The sequence below is a fragment of the Macaca nemestrina genome, chromosome 6 (assembly GCF_043159975.1).
Source record: "Macaca nemestrina isolate mMacNem1 chromosome 6, mMacNem.hap1, whole genome shotgun sequence".
NCBI lineage: Eukaryota > Metazoa > Chordata > Mammalia > Primates > Cercopithecidae > Macaca > Macaca nemestrina.
The window spans coordinates 77,404,717-77,429,178 of record NC_092130.1 but is presented as its reverse complement, the minus strand read 5'-3'; the positions used below and the strand labels follow the sequence as shown (position 1 = coordinate 77,429,178).

Here is a 24,462-nt window from a genome sequence, read left to right as displayed (position 1 = left end):
ACCTGACAGTTAACTTTAACATATTAACACAGCGGATCTGTGACTGCTATTCTTTGAAAGGCCTGCTTACAAGGTTGCACCTTGGCTAACGTCTAGGAGCTTAGGTTTTGGTTATAAGACCAAATACAATCTTTCCTTCTAAGAGTCTGAAATTTTTGTACATGCCAGGTAGAAGGTGCCTATGTGACCAGCCCCCAATAAAAACCCTAGGCACTGAGCCTCTAGTGAGCTTCCCTGTGTTGTCACAACTCTGCTAAAGGAATTAAACATGTCCTGTGTAACTCTATTGGGGAAGGAGATCTTAGAAACTTGTACCTGGTTCTCCCAATGTGTCTTTTCTCTTTGCTGAATAAATCTTAGCCATGAATATGACTATATGCTGAGTCCTCCTAGAGAATTATGAAAACTGGGAATAATCCTGGGGTGCCATGATATGTCCTATCTACTTAATAAATATAACTTTAGATATTTCTTTTGCACTGAGCCATCAAAGATGCTTTGAACCAAGTCTGGCTATCTCTGATTTTTCTTAAACATGTACCCTGTCAATTACAAAAAGTTTTAACATATGCCTTAAGTCTAGTACTTATTATATTTCTTATAAAAAGTTTTCATATATATTCTCCCCTGTTTATCCTTTCAGGTTAATTTTAACTGGGAAAAGGCCAGGACAAGGGAAAAAGTACCTTTCAATACTGAATAGTCTTATTCATGAACACAATGTATTTTTCCATTTATTTAAGTCTCCCTTTACCTGTCAATCATAATTATTATTATTATTAATTATTATTATTATTATTATTATTTGAGACAAGGTCTTACTCTGTTGCCCAGGTTGAAGTGCAGTGACACAATCTCAGTTCATTGCAACCTCTGCCTCCTGGGCTCAAGTGATCCTCCTATCTCAGCCTCCCAAGTACCTGGGACCACAGGTGCATGCCACCACACCTGGCTAATTTTTTGTTTTTCTTTTTGAGATGGAGTCTCTCTGTCGCTCAGGCTGGAGTGCAATGGTGCGATCTCGGCTCACTGCAACCTCTACTTCCCGGGTTCAAGCGATTCTCCTGCCACAGCCTCCTGAGTAGCTGTGATTACTGGTTCCTACCACCATGCCCAGCTAATTTTTGTATTTTTTGTAGAGATAGGGTTTTGCCCTGTTGCCTAGGGTGGTCTTGAACTCCTGAGCTCAAGTGATCCACCCACCTCAGCCTCCTAAAGTGTTGGGATTATAGGCGTGAGCCACCAGGTCCAATCAATCACGGGTTTTTAATCTAGAAGTAAATAAAGATTTGGTCCAACCTCTTCATTTTAATTTGAGGATATCTGAAGATGGGTTTACAGTAACCCACAGTAAGTATTAAAATCTTAATCTCCTAATTTCCAGTACAATTATCCTTGTAGTATTTAATATCATACCTCTATAGCTATAGCAATTTATCTGAATATATTAAGCACTCTGTAATATAATGCAGAGGGCACTGGTTCTGGACACTGAAAAGGAGTAAGATATGTTCCCAGACCTAAGTAGTTTATTTGTCTTACCTGTTGAATGAATTCATCTCTTTGGTCCATTATTATTTTCTGAGGAGGTCCATATAAGAAAAATATATTGATAATAGCTTTAGAAACTTCTGATGCTGAAACATCACATAGAGGCAAAATCACAACCCATTTGGTGAACAAATCTGTCATGATTATAGCATATACATGACTTCTGTTGCTTGTATGAAAAGGTCCCATCAGATCAACAGTAACTAAACTCCATGGATTTTCCACCTTGAGAAGGTGCTGTTTTGGTGCTACAATAACTGTATTTTTTGCCACTTGGCAATGCTGACAAGCATATACCTACAAACAGGCACACAATAAAGAAAATACATACAAATGTTAACACTCTACACAATATAAAAGCAGTCTTATAAATCTGAATTTTAAAATGGTTAATAGGTACACTTCCTGTTTTGAAGAAGAAACTTCTGGACTGAGAATCACTGGATTAAACCTATTTAGAACAACAAACAAATAAAACAACAACAAACAACTGTAGTTGCCACTACAGCTGTCCCTCGAACAACATGGGTTTGGACTGAGAAGGTCAGCTTATACATGGCTTTTTTTTTAACTAAACACAAATAAAAAGTACAGTATTGGTAGGGAGGAATGAGAAACTCAAGGATGCAGAAAGCTGACTTCTTGCATATGCGAGTTTCACAGGATCGACTGAAAGACTTCAGTATGAGTAGATTTGGTTATATGAGTGTGGTGCTGGAACCAATCCCTTGCTTATACTAAAGGAGGACTATACGACTAAATGACCATCTTATTGGGTCTTATTCACATGAAACATGAATCTGGTTCACTGAACACATATTTATTAAATACTTTAAAAGATCTTAAACAAGTTTCCTATAATTTAAAATCAGTGTGTAAGTTTACAATAATTTCTATATGCACAAAATGTTTCCTCCTAAAGTTATCACGTTAAGAAGTCTATTCATTAATCTATTCCAACCATATTTATTGAAATATAATTTCATTCATAAAATATGTATAGATGGAGAAATTTCTCTCAATCATGAGAAAAGAATAAACATAAACAAAACCCATGCTGTCCTGCAGCTTTCATTTAAGTGAGGAGAGACAAGATTAACTGCTCAATTTATGGATGGGTGCCATTTCTCAATATATCTCTGGAATTCCACTCTAGAAACTACTTTCAAACTAGCTTCTGAAGAAAAATTAAAAAGCTGTTTAATCACCTTATAGTCACAGTTACTTTTGATCAGAATTTTCATTTTCCAATTTAAACTTATTTGTTGGATTTTATCACAAATAACTTCTGATTATTTCCAAAAATCATATTCATTCTGCAGTGATAACAATTCGACAAAGATTTAACTGAATGTTTGTAAAAAATGCATGGCAGGAAAAATATATAAATTATGAAGGTCTTTGGAATACCTGAACAGACCCATAAACTGATAACTCACAAATGATACTTAACTGTTGGTTTAATTCTTTACGCTTGAAATGCCAGTCTTTTTGATGCACTACTACAATTATTAAGGAGATTTCACAGATATACCAAGGAATGCCTACCATTTGGCATACAGTACACTGGAAAGAGTAGGATCAGTTGACTTCTAGCAAGAACCCCAAAATTCCTATAGGTGAATTTTCTATTAGGAGAAGTTGAAGGTCCCAATGGGTCATAAAGTTACAAAACTCAGACTTATTTCATGATTCTCAAAATTTGATTTTGGTTATATTTGGTTTTGGGTTTCTGTCATATATGACATTCTACCTCAAGATGGAACAAGCACAAAAGATGAGAGCACATACTAGGCCTGACTTACTATGAACATATTCTCCTCCTAAAAAAACCTTGTATGATTGCCATTGAAAAGGTAATGATTTAGTCAAACGAATTCCAGCTCCATTTAAATTCTGCCTACACAAAAAAATTCAATGATACAAATCTGATTCTAAATAATCTCTTATCTAAATATGGCATTTTCAAGTGTTTAAATGATGCTTCTTTCCTTTTCAAATTATACTTATTTTAAAAAACTGTGAAGGAAAATACAACTCCCTTTAAATGGTTTTTAAATAAAAATAACCATGCCAAAAATACTTAATGAGAGGTGATACCCAGAATAAACCTGGAGAAATAATAAATTGTAAATATCTATCAGAAAGACAGTATTCATAATATTCTAAATACATAAGCCATACCCACTGTTTGACATCATTGGTCACAGATGTCCAATAATAATTGGATTCTACCAGAGTGAGGGTCCTGGATATACCATGATGAGCTCCACTGTCATTTTCATGGCATTCTCTTAAGACTTTCTTCTTTTCCTCTTCTGAAACAATTACCAAACGATTTTGTTTTCTGTCTTTTCCAACATAAAACAGCTTTTTATCTGGAATAAATGATACCAAAAACATAGAATTGTAATTTTTAGAGAAGTATGTAGTTCTAAGAGAATCATAGCCTTCTGTTTAAACCATGAAGGTTTTTGTTTTGTTTTACAAAATCTTACTGCATTTAAAACAAAATATTTATTTGTAATGATGCTACCACACAAAAGTTCTTAGCTGTTACACTTACTTAGACACTTAGGAAGGGTGGTAGCTGCTATAATTTTGTACCTATCAATATAAACAGAGCCAGCTTGTTCACCAAAGCATGTAATAAGTACGGAAATACAAAATTATCTCTCTATGGGAGTACTTAAAGTAGGAAGATTTTGCAGGCACATCCTAAAAATGGAACAGATTAGCAAATAAATTACATATAGAGAAACACCTACCTGGAACAGAATTTTCTAAAATAATGTTTTATCATCACTGCGTTTTTGCAAGCAAACAGCTCTCTCCGCTTTTTCTATATCTGAGTAGAAGGTAGGGATGGTGAAGTGGGGAAGTGGAAAAAACTTTAATCCTCAAGACAATTCTGTTTCCTTAGGAGTACAACTGAGAAGAATCTTCAGCTCGGAAGTAACCAGGAGATGGAGCAAATCACCATCTACCTCTCTAGTGTGAATGGGCTAGCTATTCAAATTCCAAAATACACCATTCAGCTACTAATATGAGTAAGCAGATTGATGAGTGGAACATTCCTTACTTTTTAGAATTAGAAGATAAGCAATCTAAGAGCAGGAACCTTATCTATGTTATTCTTCAATATATCTCCAAGGCTTAGAATGTGACTGGCACATAGCAGAAACCCAGTTAATATTTGTTACATAAATTATCAAATATATGAATGAATGAATCCTCACTTCAGTTTAAGAGGTAATGGGTCTGCCTAATCTTAAGTATAAGGGAGTTATTGGTAGGGATATACACAGGGAGACGCAAGCAGGCATTTATTTATTATCTTACAGTTTTATTAACCTGCTTTGGGGTAAGCCTAAGAGACAAAATTACCATTTATAACACAAAATCCATTTAATTATCTGGTGACTACTTGTTGCTTATCTCATCCCAAATTTCTCTTCCCCTTTATATGCGGAAAAAGAGGGAAAAATTATCATGACCTTCCAAGATAAATATCCCACTGCCTTTCAAATATTTAGTCCATTCAGGAAGATCCAAGGGTCCTAAAATGAATGTGATCCTGAGAATATTTAATGGCAGTGGTGGGGTTGGGGGGACATGATCACAGAAATATAGTTAATTCCTTCCAGTTTTCATGTTAGTAAACAAACCAGTTAACTTTGTCAACATTTTCCTATTAAGCATCAAAAAAGTTCCTCATTGAAAGTGGCATCAGTGCTGGAAAGTGCACCGTTAGAGACCACGAAAGGGTAAAAGCAGAAGTCGTTAATTTAGAAAAATGTTTTGTTTTCTTTCATGGTATCATATTCTGTCTATAATTTAAACCACCCTTTTCATGCTTACTGGCCTTCAGTTAGCTGAGTGTAATTTTTATTTTGCTTTTGATTGAGTGGCATCATCAATTCAACTGGTAATTATTTAGCAACAACCAATTACTACAGAAGTTCTCAAATTTCCACAAAGAAGAATATAGGGAAGAATCAATAATCAAAATTTTGAACATGAATTTTACCTTTGAAGACAAATTTTTTTGCTGCTCTTCTTATACCACTTCGCTCACTTGGCAGTGTAGTTGGATGATATTCACCAGTTCGTTTGTAATATGCAATCTGTTTAAGATGAAGGTCACCATTTTTTCCACTACGGACCATTGTGAACCTAGGTAAAAGGTATTTAAAAAGGTAACTTAAATTTTAAGCTAACTGAATTGCTATTTAAGTTAAGACTTCTGTCATATTTCTATTTACATATGAACTGAGAATTCCCAGAATTTATTTGTGAGGGAGATAATTGCAGTACAGGAAAGGAACAGTGATGTATATGAACGAAAATACACAAATGCTATTTTTGATATACCCCATGACAAATTATCTTGTCTCTTTCCACTTGATAAGAAATGCTGAAAATTTTCCACATACTGAGAAAAAAGGAAATGAACCAGTACACTTCAAAAAGGTTTACTTAAAATTTCATTTGCTATCAACTGAAATGTTACTTTCACGGGATGGTAACACAGGAAGATCCTGTCATGTGACATTTAAATAAATAAGTTATAAGAGAAGAAATACAGCTTTATATTATTTCTAAATATATTCATGGTTATTTCTTCTTCTTGCACCTCAGCCCTAAGGTGGTAACTATGTTTGCTGCTGCTAGTCGCCAGGTGCCATGCTGTTTACTTTGTTACTGTCTGTCTATAGAAAGAAGTTCCATTAAATTTTCTTTAAAATCCCACCAGAATGTCTTCTGTCTCCTGCTAGGATTCTGACACGTATCTTACAATTTTGAAATTACATTAAAAAAAAAGATGTTTACTGATCACTAGAGGATCTAGGGATGAGACTAAAAGAGTATTTACTGGAAAGAGAATGCTGGAACAAAGCAGAACAGACTGTGCCTATCACCATGGCTTAAACAGCTTATCAATTCACTTCCCCTATAATACAGCTCTTTGCAAATGTAAATCCATCTTTCTGATCTATTTTTAACTTCCAGAGAGAGTCACAGTACATTTCTTACCTTAAGTTAACACAAAGTGTATGTCAATTTAAAAACAAAGGTTCTGAAATGTTAACACAGTCCCATCATGACCTATAAACAAGTTAATTATCTCTATAAAGTATTATAAGACAATTAGTTTGTTCTAAGTTTAATTCATTTCCAACTGATTATTAAATATATGATTTTTTTCATCTAATAGATGGCTGTACCCCAAACCAAACAAATGTAGCCTATCACAGTTTCTAAATCATCTCAAAGATAAATGGATGAGATTTAAGACTTTTTATACAAATAAAGTAAATAAGACAAGCCAACTGGCGTAAGGACGGACAGACACATCACTGTAATTGAACAAGGAGTCCAGAATTATATTCACACATGTAAAGTCAATACATTTACAACAAAGATACCAATACAATGAGGAAAGAGGTGGTCTTTTCAATAAATAATGCTAGACAACTAGATAACTGTACTAGGGGGAAAAATGAACCTTAACCACCTACCTCACATCTTACACAAAAATTAATTCCAGACAAATCATAAACTTAAATGTGAAAGATAAATGACAATGATTCTGGAAGAAAACGTAGGAAAAGATCTTTCAAATCTTAGGATAAGCAAAGATTTCTTAAATAAGACACAAAAAACACGATCCTTAAAAGAAAGAAAATTAACAATAGTGCTTTATCAAAATAAAAATGTGTACTCATCAAAGACACCATTAAGAAAGTGAAAACACAGGACACACATTGGGAGAAGATACCTTTAATACATATATCTAACAAAGGAGTCAGACCCAGTGTATGTAAGGAACTTCTAAAAATCAAAAAGAAAAGGACAAAACCCAATTCAAAAAATGGGGGGAAATTTTTACACAGCACTTCATAAAAGAGAATATCCAATGGTCAATAAGCAAGTGAAAATATGCTCAACATCGTTATTCCTCAGGGCAATGCAAATAAAACCACAATGACTAAGAACTACACACTACTGAACGGCTAAAATTAAAAACTAAAGACAACACCAAGTGTTGGTGCAGACAGGTAGCAACTGGAACTCTCATACATTGTGGGAGGAAAAAATGTTGCAATCACTTTGGAAAACTGAGTTTCTTCTAAAGCTAAACACAAATTTACCCTAAAGGCTTGGCAATTCTAAGTTTATATTCCAGTGCAATGAGTCTATGACTATCAAAATCTGTGTACAAAAATGTTTATAAATATTTTATAGTCATAATAGCCACTACATGGAAACAGTAAAGGTATCAAGAAGTTTTACCACGTATATACTCTGTTCTGGTCGTGTAGCCACTTCTATTGCTACCAAGTTTCACGTCGCTCTAGGTCAGTGCTTTTCAAACCATCTGTGGTGAAACACTAGTGGTATCCTACTGCCCTCCAATCTGCCACGTAAGACCTCTTGATACCTTTACTTTCCATGTCATCCTCACTATACTCTCTCCTCTGCCAGGATTGCATGGCAAACTTTTACTTCCTAATCAATTTTCAATTCATGAAGCGTTGTGTGATTTCAAGTTGGGAATATAGAACCCGTTTGTCTACCCATCCATTTGCCTGCCTGTCATTCTAGCTCTGCATTAATCATCCTCAACTCTCAAAAAAAAAAAAGAAACCAAAATCATTTTTAGTTTGTGTCCTTTATTTTCATCTCTATACTACAGTGATACACGTTCTTTCAAGTCTAAGGGACAGAAACCTGTTTAGATGAAATCAATATACAGACTATACATACTATAAATGTATAGATGAAATCTATATATTTAGAGATTTAGATGCAATCAATATACAGACTATACATACTATAAAATTAATAATATACTATATATAACCTCCTGTTATAGTTTTCCCTTAATAGTTTTTGTAACTATTAATGTCCCAAATCATCTAAGCGATCTAAAAGAAAATCTAGAAATATCCCATCGTAGCCAGCTGGGAGCATGGTATCTCTAGGAAGATGAGGTTTATAAAAGAAAGATAAAAATTGTGTATTTCCTCCCTTTTAGAGACCAGTAAAGATTGCAAAAACTCCTGAAGGGCCTTAAAAAGAAAAGGGGAGAAGCTTTTTCAGGCCTGTAAAAGCCCACAGAAGGAAAAAAACAAACTCTCACACCTTAGAGGAAGTACAGGCCCCAAAACACAGAGGGATGTGGGTAACTGGAACTGGCAGAAAACAAACTAGCCATTGGAAAAAAAAAAAATGTGAGTCTGTGTAATACACAGTAGCTTCTGTATTTTGCTCTTATATTTAAAAACCTCTGGGGTTCCAAGTTCCTACCATCTCTTGTCTTCCTCCCCCTACCCATTTACCTCCTGGAGAGACCAGAAAATTTTTCTATCTAATGAAAGATGAAGTCTTCAGTATATTAAGTCTATGCCATTAGAACACTGTTGGTTTTTCTACTTATAACGAATATATAAAAACTCCTCAGAAAAGGTCTATTTACTGAAATTAACTTCTCTGCTTTGAAATCTTTAACTTTTGAATAACTGAAAATAGATCGAAATAGAGAAATTTGCTCTCCTCAGAGTAAACCTATAGTACACAGCGACAAGGAGAAAAGGAAACCACTACAAAAATCTTTGGAGACTGAGCTCTTTAAGGTTTTTGGTTTGTTTTTTTCTTATCAAACTAGTGGGAGAAGACTAACACATATCTATGTTAGGGAGAGGGACATAAAAATCACTGGGAGAAGACATAAAAACCATAAATTTCCTACAGATTTTCGTATTTCACAAATGCTTTCACAAGTATATTATTTTCATTTTTATATGGGTGAGTTGTCTTGACTCGACAACAGAACTAAGACTTAAAGGCGTGGTTATTTGCCTGACACAGTCACCTTGAAACTTACTTAGACTATTCCTAGCATATTTTTATCTTCCAAATGATTTACTTGACAGAGTGGACACTATGAGACTGCCTCTGGGCATTATCTTTTACTTAGTGGCTAAGGTCTAGACTATTTAGCCTATCCTCTACAACCTGGCAGGACATAACACAGCTTCTTCTCTCACTAGTTTCCTTTGTATACCCATGGCCATATCCCCAACCATTCTCTATACCTTGGTTTACATCATTTCCCCCTAAATGGTATATCCTTCCACCTGATTAAGCCTTACCCATCTTTCGAAATCAAGCTCTACCACCTCAATGAAGCAAACGTTCCATGATCTCTGAATCTAAAGTGATCTTGACCTCTCCTAATCTTCTTTGTGCCTACTGTAGAACTTCCAAGTTTTACCCTTTTTAATAGTTTTTTGCCTGTTCATCCATATAACCTTGAATTTGCTCATTCAGTTCCTGAGCTCTAAAACCCTTATATATACTAGATGACACTAATGCAAAGTTAAATAAGATGAAATCCCTGTCCTCACAGAGCTTATGGTATGAGAGGAAAAGAGGAGTATATCAGCATTTATATAGTTTAGAGTGGTGTTATAACAGATGTATGCGAAGAGAACTATCAAAACAGATGTGCAGAGACACAGATCCACCTGGAGAAGGAGGAAAAGCATTGATTGTGGATGAGGTAGAACCTTGAACTTTATTCCATTGCTACTGCCTTACTTCACACTCACCTTCTATCTGACCTTGTGTCCTCTATCTCTAATATAGTCCTTGTCCTCACTGCAGTCACAGAGGTCAAACTAAAACACAAATCTTATCAAAATATTCACTTAACTCGAAATATGCCTTTTGCCATTCCTGATTGTCTTAGTCCACTTGGGAGGCTATAACAAATATACCATAAACTGGATGGCTTATCAACAGAAATTTCTTTCTCACAGTTCTGGAGGCTAGGAAGTACAAGATCAAGATGCCAGCAAATTTAGTGTCTACTAAGGGTTCATTTTCTTATGGGCAGCTGTCTTCTCACTGTAACTTCACATGAGGGAAGGGGGAAGGGGCTTCTCTCAGACTCTTTAAAAGATAGGCACTAATCCCATTAATGAGAGCTCTGACCCCTGATCAAGTCACCTCTCCAAAGTTCTACCTCTTTTTTTTTTTTTAGACAGAGTTGTGCTCTGTCGCCCAGACTGGAGTGCAGTGGCATGATCTCAGCTTACTGTAACCTCTGCCTCCCAGGCTCAAGCAAATTTCGTTCCACAGCCTCTCGAGTAGCTGGGACTATGGGTGCATGCCACCATGTCCAGCTAATTTTTATATTTTTAGTAGAGATGGGGTTTCACTATGTTGGCCAGGCTGCTCTCAAACTCCTGACCTCAAGTGATCCACCCATCTCAGCCTCCCAAAGTGCTAGGATTACAGGTGTGAGCTACTGCGCCCAGCCCCAAAGTGCAGTCTCTTAATACCATCAACTTGGTGGTTAGGATTTCAACACATGAATTTTGGGAGAATACAACCATTAAGACCATGACACTAATGATATCTAAATACCTCTGCCATTATGCAAAGCTTTATAAGATATGGTTCTTTATCAGTCTCTCCACGTTTTTCTCTTGGCATTCTCAATTCAAAAAATAACCACAGTTCTTCAACTATCCCATGCAGTGTGTTCATACCTTTTCATTGATACTTTTGCCTGGAATGAACTTTATTGCTATTTCTCCAGCCCCTAATCATCTTTCAAAACTCTGGCTAGGTGTCATTTCCTACAGAGTGTCTTCTAACCACTCCAACCTGGAATAACTTAACATTTTAAGAATGACTTGGAGTTACAAGATTAGATTTCTATTCTATAAAGTGTATTGTACACCAATATGGAATAGAGATTGGGGTAGAGACAGGAATATCTGTACCAGTCAGCTAGGAAACTTCTGTACAATTAAAGCAAGAAATGAGGAAATTCTGAGCCAAAGCAGTGCCAGTATAGATGGATAGATACATTATATAATAACTGTGACTGACTAGATGTGTGGAGTAAATGCAAAGAAGAATCTGGGATCACTTCTGTCTGAAGCTCTGGCTTAGGGAGAAAGATGACAATATTAAGCAGGTTGTATTCTTCATGGATAAACTCGGCATGTAAAAAGTAGGTGAAGTTAAGGCAATGGAAGAAGGATCAGATGGAAAGTGTACAGAGTAGGAAGTGCAGTGGACATATCCTTATCCTTCAACATTAATGAGTTCTCTCATCCATGAATCCTTTCTGATCACATCTCCAATCTCAGGGAGAACTGTGCACACTTTCCTTGGTACATTCACAGTAATATGTGTCAATCTGAAACACTCTATTGAATATATTAGTTTATATGTGTCTCTCCCAAATATATTGTAAACCTTTAGGGACATAAGAATAGCCAGAGACATAGGAAAAAAGCAGGAAGAGGTTCTGGTAATAGAAGTTTGGCAAATACACTGTTCTTAGAAGTAGACAGAGAGGCTAAGTGATATAAGAATCATAATGTAGCTAGTGGTTTTGGCAACATAATGTAGCTAGTGGTTTTGGTAACAGTACAGTTACAGTATAGCAGGGCGGTTGGCAACCAGACTGAAATGACACAAGGAAAGAGTGGAAAGTCAGAAAGTGGATTTAGAAACTTGAGCTTAGCTATAAAGGCAAGGAGCTACAAGATAGTTGCTAGAGGCAGATGTAAGGTTCATTCCTTGATCTAAAAAACGTTACTGAGTAACTACTATGTGCCAGTTACAACGTCGGAGACAGGATAATAAACAAGATGTAGATTCTCCTGACCTTCATTGAGTTTACATTCTAGTGGGGTTAAAATTTTTGACAGCCGTGTTATTAGCCACATCACCCACAACAGCCAAATGATGGAAGCAACTCAAGTGTCCATCAATGGCTGCATGGATAAACAAAACATGGTGTATTTATTCACACACCTTTAAAAGGAAGGAGATTCTGACACACGTTACCATATGGATGAATCTTGAGGACGTTAAGCTAAGTGAAATGAATGAGTCACAAAAAGATAAATACTGTATGATTCTACCTATATGAGGTACTCAGAGTAGTCAAATACATACAGACAAAAAGAACAATGATGGTTGCATAGAACAGAGGGTGGGGAGGAGAGAATGGAAGAGTTATTGTTTAACTGGTCAAGAGTTTCAGTTATACAAAATGAAAAGACTTCTTGAGATGGATGGTGGTAATAGTTGTAAACCCATGTGAATGTACTTAATGCCACTGAACTGTATGTACACTTAAAAATGGTTAAGATGGTAAATTTCATGTTATGTGTGATTTACTACAATTACAACAATTTTTTTTTTAAAACAAGATTGTTTTGCTTTCAACAAAGGAATAACCCAAAAAGTTTAATGCTAGCGGACGGGCTTCTAGAAAGACCACTGAAAACAGAGGGAAAAAAATTATGGTATGACGTTCCTGAGATGGTAGCAGGGGATGATATCCAATTTGAAGGTGTGGCCTGCCCCTCCACACCTGTGGGTGTTTCTCGTAAGGTGGAACGAGAGACTTGAGAAAAGAAATAAGACACAGAGACAAAGTATAGAGAAAGAAAAGCGGGGCCCAGGGGACCGGCGCTCAGCTTACAGAGGACCCACGCCGGCACCGGCCTCTGAGTTCCCTTAGTATTTATAATTATCTTTACCATCTTAAAGATAAGGGAGTGGCAGGACAATAGGATCGTTTTTAGGGAGGAAATTAGCAGTAAGACATAAGAACAAGGATCTCTGTGACATGAATAAGTTTAAAGGAAAATCCTGTGCCTTGAGATAAACCTTTTAGCAACATTGTTTCATCCTATCACATGGGGATAAACCTTGGACAATACCTAGCTTTTCTAGGAACAAAGTCACACCCTGCACGCCCAAAATCCATTAAACCTTGAGTTACCACAGCACATGTCTCTTGCAAGGACAAGGTTGGGGGTAGGGTCACAGATTAACAGCATCTCAAATACAGAACAAAATGGAGTCTCTTATGTCTACTTCTTTCTATATAGACACAGTAACAGGCTGATCTCTTTCTTTTCCCCACACAATTCACAAACAGGGATTCGTCCGTGATCTCTTCCACTAAAGATATTATAGTGAATATAATCGTGGAGCAAAATTATTTCTTTCTGAAATACCACTAAAAATTCCCATATAGGCTTCTGACTAGAATGCAGAAAGCTAGAGTAACTCCCCCTCTATCTCTGAGAAAAAGTGGGACAAGATGCCAATTTTATCCAAATGATCTATAGATTCAATGCAGTCCCAATCAGGAACCCTCAAGCTCTTTTGCAGAAACTGACAAGCTGATTCTAAAATTGATATGGAAAGCTAAAGGACTCAGAATAATTAAAACAACTTTGAGAAATGAATATAGTTGAAGAATTTCACATTATTTGGTTTCAGGACTTTCTATACTGCTATGGTAATGAAGACTGTGTTATAATGGCAAAATGACAGCCTTAAATCTATGGAACAGAATAGTGCCAGAAACAGTCGCTCAGTTGCGGTAAACTGATTTTTAACAAAGGTGCCAAGGTAATTCAATGAAGAAAGGATAATCTTTTCAACAAATGCTGTAACAATTAAACATCCTTTGAAAAAAGGTGAACCTCAACTAATACCTCACATGTTATGTAAAAATTACTTCATGATGGGTCACAGATCTAAACGTACAACTTAAAACTATACAACTTCTAGAAAACAACAACAAAAATTCTTTGTGAGCTTAGGTTGGGTAATGGCTTCCTAGATAGCAAAGAAAAAGCACCTATGCATAAAGAAAAAATTAAAATTTTTATTCTTTAAAGAACTGCCAAAAAAAGAGAAAAATAACACTGGGATAAAATATTTGCAATACATATATATATGATAAATAACTTTTATCTAGAAGTTATAAAGAACTCTCAAAGCTTAACAAGAAAACAACCCAATTTAAAACCTAGAAATACAGACACTTCACCAGAGATATGGTTAGTAAATAAACACATGAAAAAATGCTCAACATCAATAGACAATGAAAAAATGTAAATTAAAACCACAATAAGACATGACTACACACTAACGACAACAAAAACAAAACAAAACCTAACAATACTAGGTACTACCAAGGATACTCTTGCTGGTGATAATAGAAAATGATGTAAACATGTTGGAAAACAGTTTGGCAATTTCTTATAAAATTAAACATCAATTTACCATATGGTCCAGCAATACCAATCTTAGATACTAACCCTAAAGAAAATATATACACCTAAAAACCTGTAAGTGAATGTTTCTAGAAGTTTTATTCCTAACAGCCAAAACCTGAAAACAAAAGTTCATCAACTGGTGAATGGATAAACAAATTATAGTAGATCCACATACGGAATACTATTAAGCATTGATAAGGAACAAACTACAAATAGACCTAACAATATGAATAAATCTCAAAATCATTATGCTAAGTGAAATAAGCCAGACACAAACGGCTATATATTATATATTTCTGTTTATATGACATCTGGAAAAGCCAAAAGTATAGGAAGAGGAAATAATTTTTAAAAATTAAAAATTTTAAAAACAATTGCCAATGCAATTGCACCACATAAGAATGTTTTGGTCAAGGATGGACTGCCTACTGGTCTGATAAGATGATAGCGGAGCATATATAGAACCTGATATAGGGCATTTGATATTAGCACTGCAGATCAAGCAGGAGAAATCAATGATACCCAATAATGTGCAGGGACATTTTTTTTTATATGAAGAAAAATATATATATATATGCACACGCACACACACACCATCTAGGTTCATGTAGGTAGTCTGTATTCGTGCATTGCTGAAACTGCCTAACAAAGCATTTCTCAGAATTTATTCCCACTGCTAAGTGACTCACGACTACAGCTGCAAATAGTTATGCAGTATTTTACTATGATAATCCTCACAATACTCCATGGAGTTGGTATTAGTTTTATATCCATTTTACAGGTAAGAAAATGGGGGTCCAGAGATTGTCCAATTTACTAAAGGTAATAAAGTGAGTACACGCGCTGACATTTGTAACTTGGAGTCTCTTACTTCAAATTTTATGCTTTTCCCTGGTGCTATACCAATAAGTCAATTAACTTGTCATCCTTAGCTTTTATAATACTTGATTCAGGCCTCTGTTACACAAATTTTAAAGTGATTTTTGTAATCAATAAGTTTGATTATAAACGAGGAATGGAAATAGCTTATTAATTTTTTATGTTTACATTGTTTAACATCATGTTCAGAACACAGTGGACACTCAACTATTTGTGAATGAATAAAGAATTACTTGCATTTCCTGAAAGGAGAATTAAAAATTATAGCAAATATTCCAAAGGTAACTTATTTCACTTTTGAAAACATTATAGTTCACTTTCACGAACATGGCACTATAAGTAAACTGTGTCTAAGAAGGTATAGACTTAAGCCTTAATATCTATGTTTGGAAGAGGACATAATCTCTTTTCCTTTTTTGCAATCATGAGGATGAAAATAATGGACTTAAAAGTCCTTTGTATATGGTAAAGTAATGTATAATTATTATCATATCTAAGTATTATCATCCATATCAGGCTATTTAGAGTAACAGAGAAGCCTTTCTTTTCTCAAAATCTTCATCTACATGAAAAAATATTTTAAAATATCTTTCCTTTCATTAATGGTGTTAATGCTTTATAGCAATGTTTATAAAGCTTTAGTGCTAAGAAGAAAATCAGAAGACTCAGGAGTTGTATTCTTTTATAACGATATTACAGTCTAATGCAGTTCACAAACTGCTGGTTCTTGAGGTAGAGAGGCAGATGACAAGAGAAAAAGAAAATGCGTAAGAAAGAAAACTCAGTTCACAGAAAGCATAGCCCTTGAAGTAGTTTAAAGTTTTACTGCTAATAATTGGTATTCATACACAAAAGTAACATAAAAGAAACAGTCTTTGTTTTTGTTTTTTCAAAGCCCATACATACACTACTTGGTCCCTAGGAACAACGTATTTGAAAATAGTTAATATGAGAAAATGGCTTGAAACTGTAATATTCGGGACAAATATAAGTATCTTCTTATTAAGTGGTTTCAACTACATAAAGAAAGACTGTCCTGGGACTTCTTTGGATATGCTCATATTTTCAAGAATTTCTCTTAAAATCATTACTTATGTACTTAAACGTGTAGGAATAAGAAAAAATGAAAGTGGTTGATTACAACTTGTAGTTTTGCATGAGGAATGTCAGGGTCTTATTTGGTTAAGCTTTACACACTTTGTCCCCTCCATAACATCAAATAAAATCAACTCATTGCTTAATTCCTTTGATAATTTTATGTTTGTCTTCAATACAGTAAGGCAGTTAGGTATTACGTCAAGATTAGGACTTAACTGTTTCACCAAGGGTTAAAAACAAAGCTACCAATTTAAGCCCCTAAAAGGTTAAAATACCCGCTAGTTCCATCTTAAAATCTACAATTTTCAATCAACACGTTAACTTGGATCGGAATTCTGACATTTGAATTATTCTATTTTAAGCTCCAAAAAATGGACACGCACAATTTCATGCAACGTCAAGGAGTTGTAAATTTAAATACACTTCTCTGTAATCTGGTTCACTTCAGAGTACAAATTCATTTAACAAAAAAAAATGCCTTCATCGCCATATGCATTCACATGAAGCCACATGGGATAAATGCATTTCCACTTTAAAAAGTATCTACTTTGGTTCAGAAATGCCCATTTAAGAAAAACCTACACTGAGATAAAGTGGACATTTTTCTTTTAAAACTACGTGACAGGATTCCCTCTTGACCTCACGTTTCTCCCCGCCACTTATTTAAATTTGGGGCAAAATTTCTGATTAAATGACTGATCAAAGTAATGGGGAGAATTCTTCAATGCCGGCCAAAAGTGCTCGGAGTTTCAAACGCTGTGAGGGAGCATTTCCTAAGCTTTGGGCGACTTGTTAACGGAATCTTAAGGGCAAGGTCCAACCACACTTAGAATCAGCAGGAAAATGACCATTTGGTAAAACTCAATTACACCCAGTAGGCACCTCCCCAGGCCCGAAACGGCACTCGCCCTTTCTGCTCAGCTAGCGCGGGACATCGCAACGCCCAAGGCCCTCCCGTCTCAACGGCGCCTGCGCAAAATCTCCCCACAGAGTCAATTAAACCCTTCCTTAGGCCGGTCGAGGCTAATGGTTTTGAAATTACTGTCGGGTTACGCCTCACTTTAAAAACAAGTAGGTATGACACAGCACACCAGAACGACCACTCACCGAGGTGGTCCTAAATTCAAACGACAGATTTAAGCTTCCTCTCGTGATTTATCTGGCGCTGCCGGAAGCGGAACTACCCAGGTCCTTTAGAGGCCAGTCCTTTTGGGAGCCTTGGAACCACGGTCAGAAAGGTTAGGACGGATCGTTTGGCTCTTGCCGGAAATCGTTCCGCCCGGTGAGGTTTCGGCGTGAGACCCGAGGAGGGCGGGGAAGAGGCGTGACGGAGATTTCTGAGGTGTAGTAGCCTGAGGTGCCCCTATGTGGCCCTATAGATGTTACTGAAGGAAGTAGCCTACGTCCACGCCTACAACTGAAGTAACTTGACGAACACCTCACCCCTGCCTCCGGGATGAAAGTGGGTAACCTAGACCTGAATGGGCTTGACCATCTCACAACTGCTCGCGTGACGACCGCATTCGTGGCAGGTGAGGGCCCCAAAACTGGAGGAGAACCGGAGATGCGGAACCTGATCATGCCAGGGTTGAGGCGGCTGCTGGGCTTCTGCTTTGTCTCCTGTGCTCTGCAGAGCCTAAACACGCGCTCCACCGAGGGGCATGTGCTGCAGCGAATGACAGCCTGGGCGTGGAGTGACAGTATAGCTTTGAGGGTCCTTTCGCGCCTTGATTTCTCCTCCTGCTCCTCCATGGCTTCCCTTTTTCGTTTCTTGGGTTTGAGACCCCAGAAATTGAAGCTCAGCTAAAAGGGAACTGTCGAGCTTCTACCCCACGCTGTTCCTGGCTCCACCGAAGTGTTTAGCCTCGAGTTATGGGACTGCTGTGGGTAGAGATGGCTTTTTAAAAAATTTTCTTCCTTAGTCCTTATCCCTGTCTGTCAACCCCACACCCACTTTAACAGAACAAAAGCCTCGTGTGTTGCAGCCTTTCATAGTAGGGACCGAGGCTGCAGGTCACTGCCGCACCTAATCATTTGGAGGGCGTTGCAGCCTTCCGCGCCTTAAAGGAGAAAGGGCCAGGGTGGTGATCCCGGGATCTCATTCACGAGGTTCTTGACCTCTTCCTGGGAGTTTGCGACTCCTGGAGTCCTTTGGGTAGTAGGTGTCTTGCTGGAAGGCTTAACTATGGAAGTGGGAAGCGTAGCTGACCTTAGCACATAAAATCCTCGCTCTACACTGGGACAGGATTTTGTTTTGCTATTGTGAATTATTTAATGAAATAGCTAATTTTTTTTTTGTCTTAGATAGATAAAATAATGATAGTTGCCATTAACTGAGTCTTATGTGTGCCGAGTGCTTTACATATTTTGTCATTCGTTCCTCTCAACAATTCCAGGAGATACGTTAGATTATCACCACCATTTTACAGAGTTAGAAATTGAGGAGCAGTCAAGCAACTTGCCCTAGTAAACAGTTGTAAGTAAACGTTTCAATCTGTGTTAAAAACCAGATCTGTCTGCCTTCAAAATCTGTATTCTATTGTCCCGTTCTGTTCTTCCTTGATTTCAATTTCTTCACTAACATTTTCAGTGTCGGAAAGTATTCATTCATTTAAAAAAAATTGGTGTACCTACTTATATGTCTGACAAAAGTTAGACATGATCTCTGTCTTTATGTAGCATTGTGATGCAGAATTAAGTAGTACAGAACTCAGAATGCTGTACTTACTGCAGCACAGGTTTATGTAAAGCAAATGACTAAACCTATGTGCAGAAAATTTTAAAATTTTATATTCATATAACTTTCAGAGTAGTTGTTGTGAGAGTATTAAACTGAACAATTGGTAGAACATTTGTTGATTACCCAAATAAGTGCTATGAACCAAGTTAAGTAGCGGGAATATATAGATTAGGTCCTCATTCTCTAGGAGCTCCCATACAACCACAATATAGACAGTGTTATGGACTATTTTCTCATGTGGAAAAGGAATTGTGTTTATATAGGAAGATGTTCTTATTTTTAGGAGATGCATACAAAAGTACTTAGAGTTGAAGTGTGTTGATATCTAGTACCTTCAAATGGTACTGCAAGTGTGTGTGTGTGTGTGTGTATAAATAGCAAGCATGGCAAAATGTTGGCAATCGTTAAGTATAATGGTGGGCATATGGACGATTAATAAACTGTTCTTTCAACTTTTGTGAATATTTGTAATTTTTCATAATAAAAAGTTGGGGAGGAAAAAACCCAACTCTGATGGAAACAGATAAGTGAAAAGATAGATCCAAAATGCTGCGGAACATAGAAGATGGGAGAGGGTTTTTACGTATATTTAGGGCCTATCAAAGGTGTGATAGTTCTCAGGAAAACCTTCATTGAAGATCTTCCAGTTGGTTTTTGAATGCGGCATAGGAACTTTCAAGGAGAGCAGTGAATTCCAGGCAGAAGAAAATGCAGGTTCAGCAAAAAGGTATTAAATGAACGTTTGAAGAAGGAAAAAAAAAAAAAATCAACATGAAGGTTGTGTGGAACTTGGAATGGGCTTTTTTTGTGTAATCTTATAAATGAACCAGATTGCCTTTGCCAGCCTGCAGAAGCTTATTTATTCCCTATTACATGGATGTACTATTAGTGCCCTGGAAAGGAGACACAATTTATAACAGTGTTTCCATTGGAAAATGCTTTTGGAATTTCAGGAAAACTGGTTATGTGTTTGCGTTCAGGCTGAGCAGCAGGAGCAGGAGCTCCCATTTCCTCTGATTTTGAGAGCAGAGATTTACTAGTTTATAGTTGGGCTCCTGAGGGAACCCATGGAAAGGGCTACAATGATGGCTTGGAAATATTAAGTTCAGGTAAGGGGGATCTGAATACTAGGTGGGACTGATGGATGATCCAGGGTGTTATTTTGAGGATCAGGTAGCTCTGGCTGTGACCAGTAAAAGTATGAAAGAGAAGAATGATTATCCCAGGCAGTAGTGTTCATGATAGTCTCAAGCAGTGTGGTAAGACTAGAAAAGATGTAGAGGTCTCCAACAACAACAGTGGCAAAGGGGAGTTTCTGTGACTCATTAGACAAGAGGTAAGTAGATACATTCTAAATTGAGTTATTTATATTTGTTCCTTGCCAATTAAATTTGTTAGAAAACTGTCATAACAACATTTAACAAGATATTAAACAACTAACATTTACTGAGTGCTTAATATGTGCTATTTGCTGTGGCATCTGTATTGTAATTTCATTGTCAAAACAATATATGAAATTTAGAACCCCATTTTACAGATGATGACTAGAGAGGTTCAATAACTTGATTAAGGACACAGAGCTGAGCAACTTTCAGAAAAAGTTTTCAAATCCAGTTTTGAGTCTAGAGCAATTGTTCTTATAGTGTGATTCCAAGATGAGCAACATCAGCATCACCTTGGAACTTTTGGAAAGGCAAAATATTGGGCCCCACCCCCAGAGTTTTGAGTTTGGTGTTTTAACAAGTCCCTACAGGTGATTCCATTGCATTCTAATGTTTGAGAACTACTGCATTGAGTGTGGACATTTTTAGTAGCATAACACTCATTTCAGATTCTTTTAGATTTATATGTTAGAGTCAGTAGGGAGTTTGGTTTATAGGAGTGTTTATGGAACCTATGGTTTATTGTTTAATATACGCCAAGCACTTATGCTATCTCACTTAGTCTTTACAGGGTTACAGATGTTACTATTCTCCCTTTTTTATAGACTAATAGCAACTAGCGTAAGTCACTAGCTACGAAGTGACAGATTAAAACAGATGTACCTGACTCCAGAACATTCCCCTTCCACTATTGAAATATTTGAGCTCTTTTTAGATGGAAAGAGTAAAAAACTTAAAAGAAACCAAGAGATATTTGCTATTTGATAGAAAACAGAACTGAGATCAACTTATCCACCAACATCAAGTTTTACAGCAACTGGAAACTTTCTGGTTTTTTTTGTTTTTTTTTGTTTTTTTTTTTCAGTAGACATTTTTTACATGTTAAATAATGCAGAGGAATAGAACAAAAGGCATTGATTTATAAAGTAAATTATTTCTACTTTTATTTTTAAATTGCAAATTATTTTAAATGTAACACTGTAATTTAAAGATGGTTAAAGTGAAGGCTAACTGGGTAAATTGATTTTAATATCTACTGGGGAGTCACCAGTTATACTGGAATTAGATCTTTAGGAATAGAACTTTTGGAGTTATGCTTTTAATTCTACCTAGCATATTGTTTGACTTTTAAGAATATTTGATCAATTAATTTATTTTACTACCAGTAATCAAATGAAGCATTTGTTACATAGTTTCATCTTGGTATATAATTAATTTTAATATGACCAGGAAACAAGTACATGTAAACAACTATGGTAAGGAATATTTTGAGATGATACTGCTCTTATATGATAGTTCTTATTTATTTAATTAATTAATTAATTAATTAATTTATTTATTTGAGACAGAGTCTTTCTCTGTTATTCAAGCTGGAGTATAGTGGCACAGTCATAGCTCACTGGAGCTTCAAACTGCTGGGCTCAAGCGATCCTCCCACCTCAACCTCCCAAGTAGCTAGGATTACAGGTGCGAGCTATGATAGTTCTTTAACTGACACTCATGGATGCCTGGTTATGTGGAAGAGTTTGAATGTCAGTGAATCACATAAAATTGCTTGCAGAATTTAGTGCACATGTACTTTTTTTCTGAGGAGAAGATCCATAGATTTTATTAGATTTGTTAAAGAGTTTTCGACTTCTACACGTTTAAGAGCTGCTATTTAATGAAATCTTGTTCTGATTCTAATCTTTTTTTGTTCATTTATGTATGAGACCAGAATATAGAATTGTTATGTTCCCTAAAATACCTGTTTACAGACAGCTTTACAAATTGACTTAATGTAATTTCAGATTAATATTTGTCAGTGGTTTTTAAAGCTGCATTCCATTTGTCTGTTCTTTTCCATTGCATTCAGATATTTCGTAACTATGTGCTAACAGATTTAGCTTTAATATAATTTTGTTATAATTTGAGTAATTTTCTCTTAATTGATTTAGATATTTTGGGATGAAGAATTTAATGTGTAGTCTTTTTGTTAATTCATGTTTGTCAAGTTGCTAAGATGTATACTACTGAGGATCAGTTTTAGTTTCTTAATTTTTCGTTTTTATTAGTTATAAGTAATTTTCTTATGGGAGAAATTGTATTTTCATTTTGACAATATACATCAAGTTATTGGTGCTGATTTTACAAGAGTCATTAAAAATTATTTTTTACAGGAATGTTTTTGGAGTGCACCTCCCAAAATTAGTTTTTTCATTACATTTTAGGTAAGAAGATTGCTGTATCAACTCAAGAAAGCAATAGCTTCACTGTCTTTGTATTTTGAATTGCAACAACTTTGATATCAACAATGAAGCAATGATATCTAAGAACAAGAGTATTTGCCAACAGTCATCAAAATATCAAGTGATTGTATAAGCAGAAACAAGCTGTCGCAGACCTGTGTGTCAGCTAATATATGGAGAATGCTTTCTTCTGATGCTATTTACTTAGAGGCAGTTCTAATATAAATCATTTCAATTATATCTACATCAAATAAAATAAAAATGAGTGAAGCCCCCAGATTCTTTGTTGGACCAGAAGACACAGAAATAAATCCTGGAAATTATCGACATTTCTTCCACCATGCAGATGAAGACGATGAGGAGGAAGATGATTCTGTAAGTTGTTTGTTTTTTCTTTGGTGAGAGAAGACCGATACAGTATAGGCTTTTTACTAATCACTGTTAATGTGAATTAATCTTAAGACTCTTTTTGTTGGAAAACTTTTAAACTGAAAAAGTATATTTTGTTTCATGACTGATATTGTTGAATCTATGATGAATCAGTAAATACAGTTATGGGTCAAACCTTTATGTTGTTTAATGATGCCTATTTTAGTTTCTTTCAGTGATATGCATAGTGTAACTCAGTGTTAGGTAAAAAAAAAAAAAGTGGCAAAGAGAAACAGTAATCTGGGCCATAAATCCAAAAGCTTTCTTGTATGTAGAAATACATAGCAAATAATTGATGATAAGTAGAAGGAAATAATTTTAAAGGTTTAAAGAAGAAGGATTACTTAACTAGATTCATTAAGCTTATGTTACCAATGTGAGTTCTGGTTGAATTGAAGATACTCATATTTATTAACTTCAGAAGTCTGAAAACTGAGTGGCTAAAAGGGTAGGCTACCTAAAGTATCTATGTGTTTGTGTGTGTGTCTAAAGCTTGTTCTCTTTCTGATATAATGTTCTGTCCATACTGGATCTTAGGAATGATATACATTTATTATGCTCATTTTGCTATAGTTACATTAGACCAATATTTTTCTTACTCATCATTTAATTTTTTAAGTAGAGACTACTTTACTGTGAATACTGATTTAAAATACCTACAGTACGTGTTTGTTTTTCATATATTTCTAATTGGAAAGAGAATTTAGTTTTAGGAGAAAAACCTGTTCTATTTTGTAAAAATAGTAAAACCAAAAATAGTGATTAGATGACTCTTTAAGCCCTTTTTTATAATAACGATCTTTCACAGTGGAGTTACACATATTTGAAATGCAAATTCTACTGTTAGCTCATTTCAAACCTTCAATGCAGAGCACCTTTGCTACCTCCTGCCCCTGAAAAACTAGATTTTCAGGCAGGCTTCTCTTACCAGCTCAAACTTTTTTTCTTCTGAAGTTTTATCTAGAAGTTCTATAAGTAAAACATGAAAGCAGAGCATCTCTGGCTCACTTAAACTAGAAAGCACTATTGACTCAGCCTCT

General features: G+C 35.8%; 2 protein-coding genes across 25 annotated transcripts in view; one reads left to right on the top strand and one right to left on the bottom strand.

Moving 5' to 3' along the window:
• The window catches only part of LOC105471071 (gypsy retrotransposon integrase 1), a 42,684-nt gene extending 24,783 nt beyond the window's left edge, over nucleotides 1–17,901 (bottom strand). The window contains exons 1-4 of one of the 2 annotated variants that reach the window (XM_011723440.3): nucleotides 17,751–17,901; nucleotides 5,582–5,727; nucleotides 3,736–3,929; nucleotides 1,543–1,848 (exon numbers count right to left, since the gene is read on the bottom strand). In XM_011723440.3, coding sequence (XP_011721742.1) covers nucleotides 1,543–1,848; nucleotides 3,736–3,929; nucleotides 5,582–5,720 — 639 coding nt within the window. In that variant the 5' untranslated portion in view covers nucleotides 5,721–5,727; nucleotides 17,751–17,901. Of the gene's footprint in view, nucleotides 1–1,542; nucleotides 1,849–3,735; nucleotides 3,930–5,581; nucleotides 5,728–17,750 lie in introns of those variants that run through there. The other variant, XM_024789499.2, reaches the window with a different exon arrangement.
• A 56-nt stretch (nucleotides 17,902–17,957) lies between these two features.
• Nucleotides 17,958–24,462, top strand: part of LOC105471070 (diphosphoinositol pentakisphosphate kinase 2) — a 77,252-nt gene continuing 70,747 nt past the window's right edge. For 5 of the 23 annotated variants that reach the window (XM_024789489.2, XM_011723424.3, XM_011723432.3 and 2 more), the window contains exons 1-2: nucleotides 17,962–18,175; nucleotides 22,976–23,368. In XM_024789489.2, coding sequence (XP_024645257.1) covers nucleotides 23,255–23,368 — 114 coding nt within the window. In that variant the 5' untranslated portion in view covers nucleotides 17,962–18,175; nucleotides 22,976–23,254. Of the gene's footprint in view, nucleotides 18,176–22,114; nucleotides 22,233–22,975; nucleotides 23,369–24,462 lie in introns of all 23 variants that reach the window. The other 18 variants (XM_011723430.3, XM_011723427.3, XM_011723435.3 and 15 more) reach the window with 9 other exon arrangements.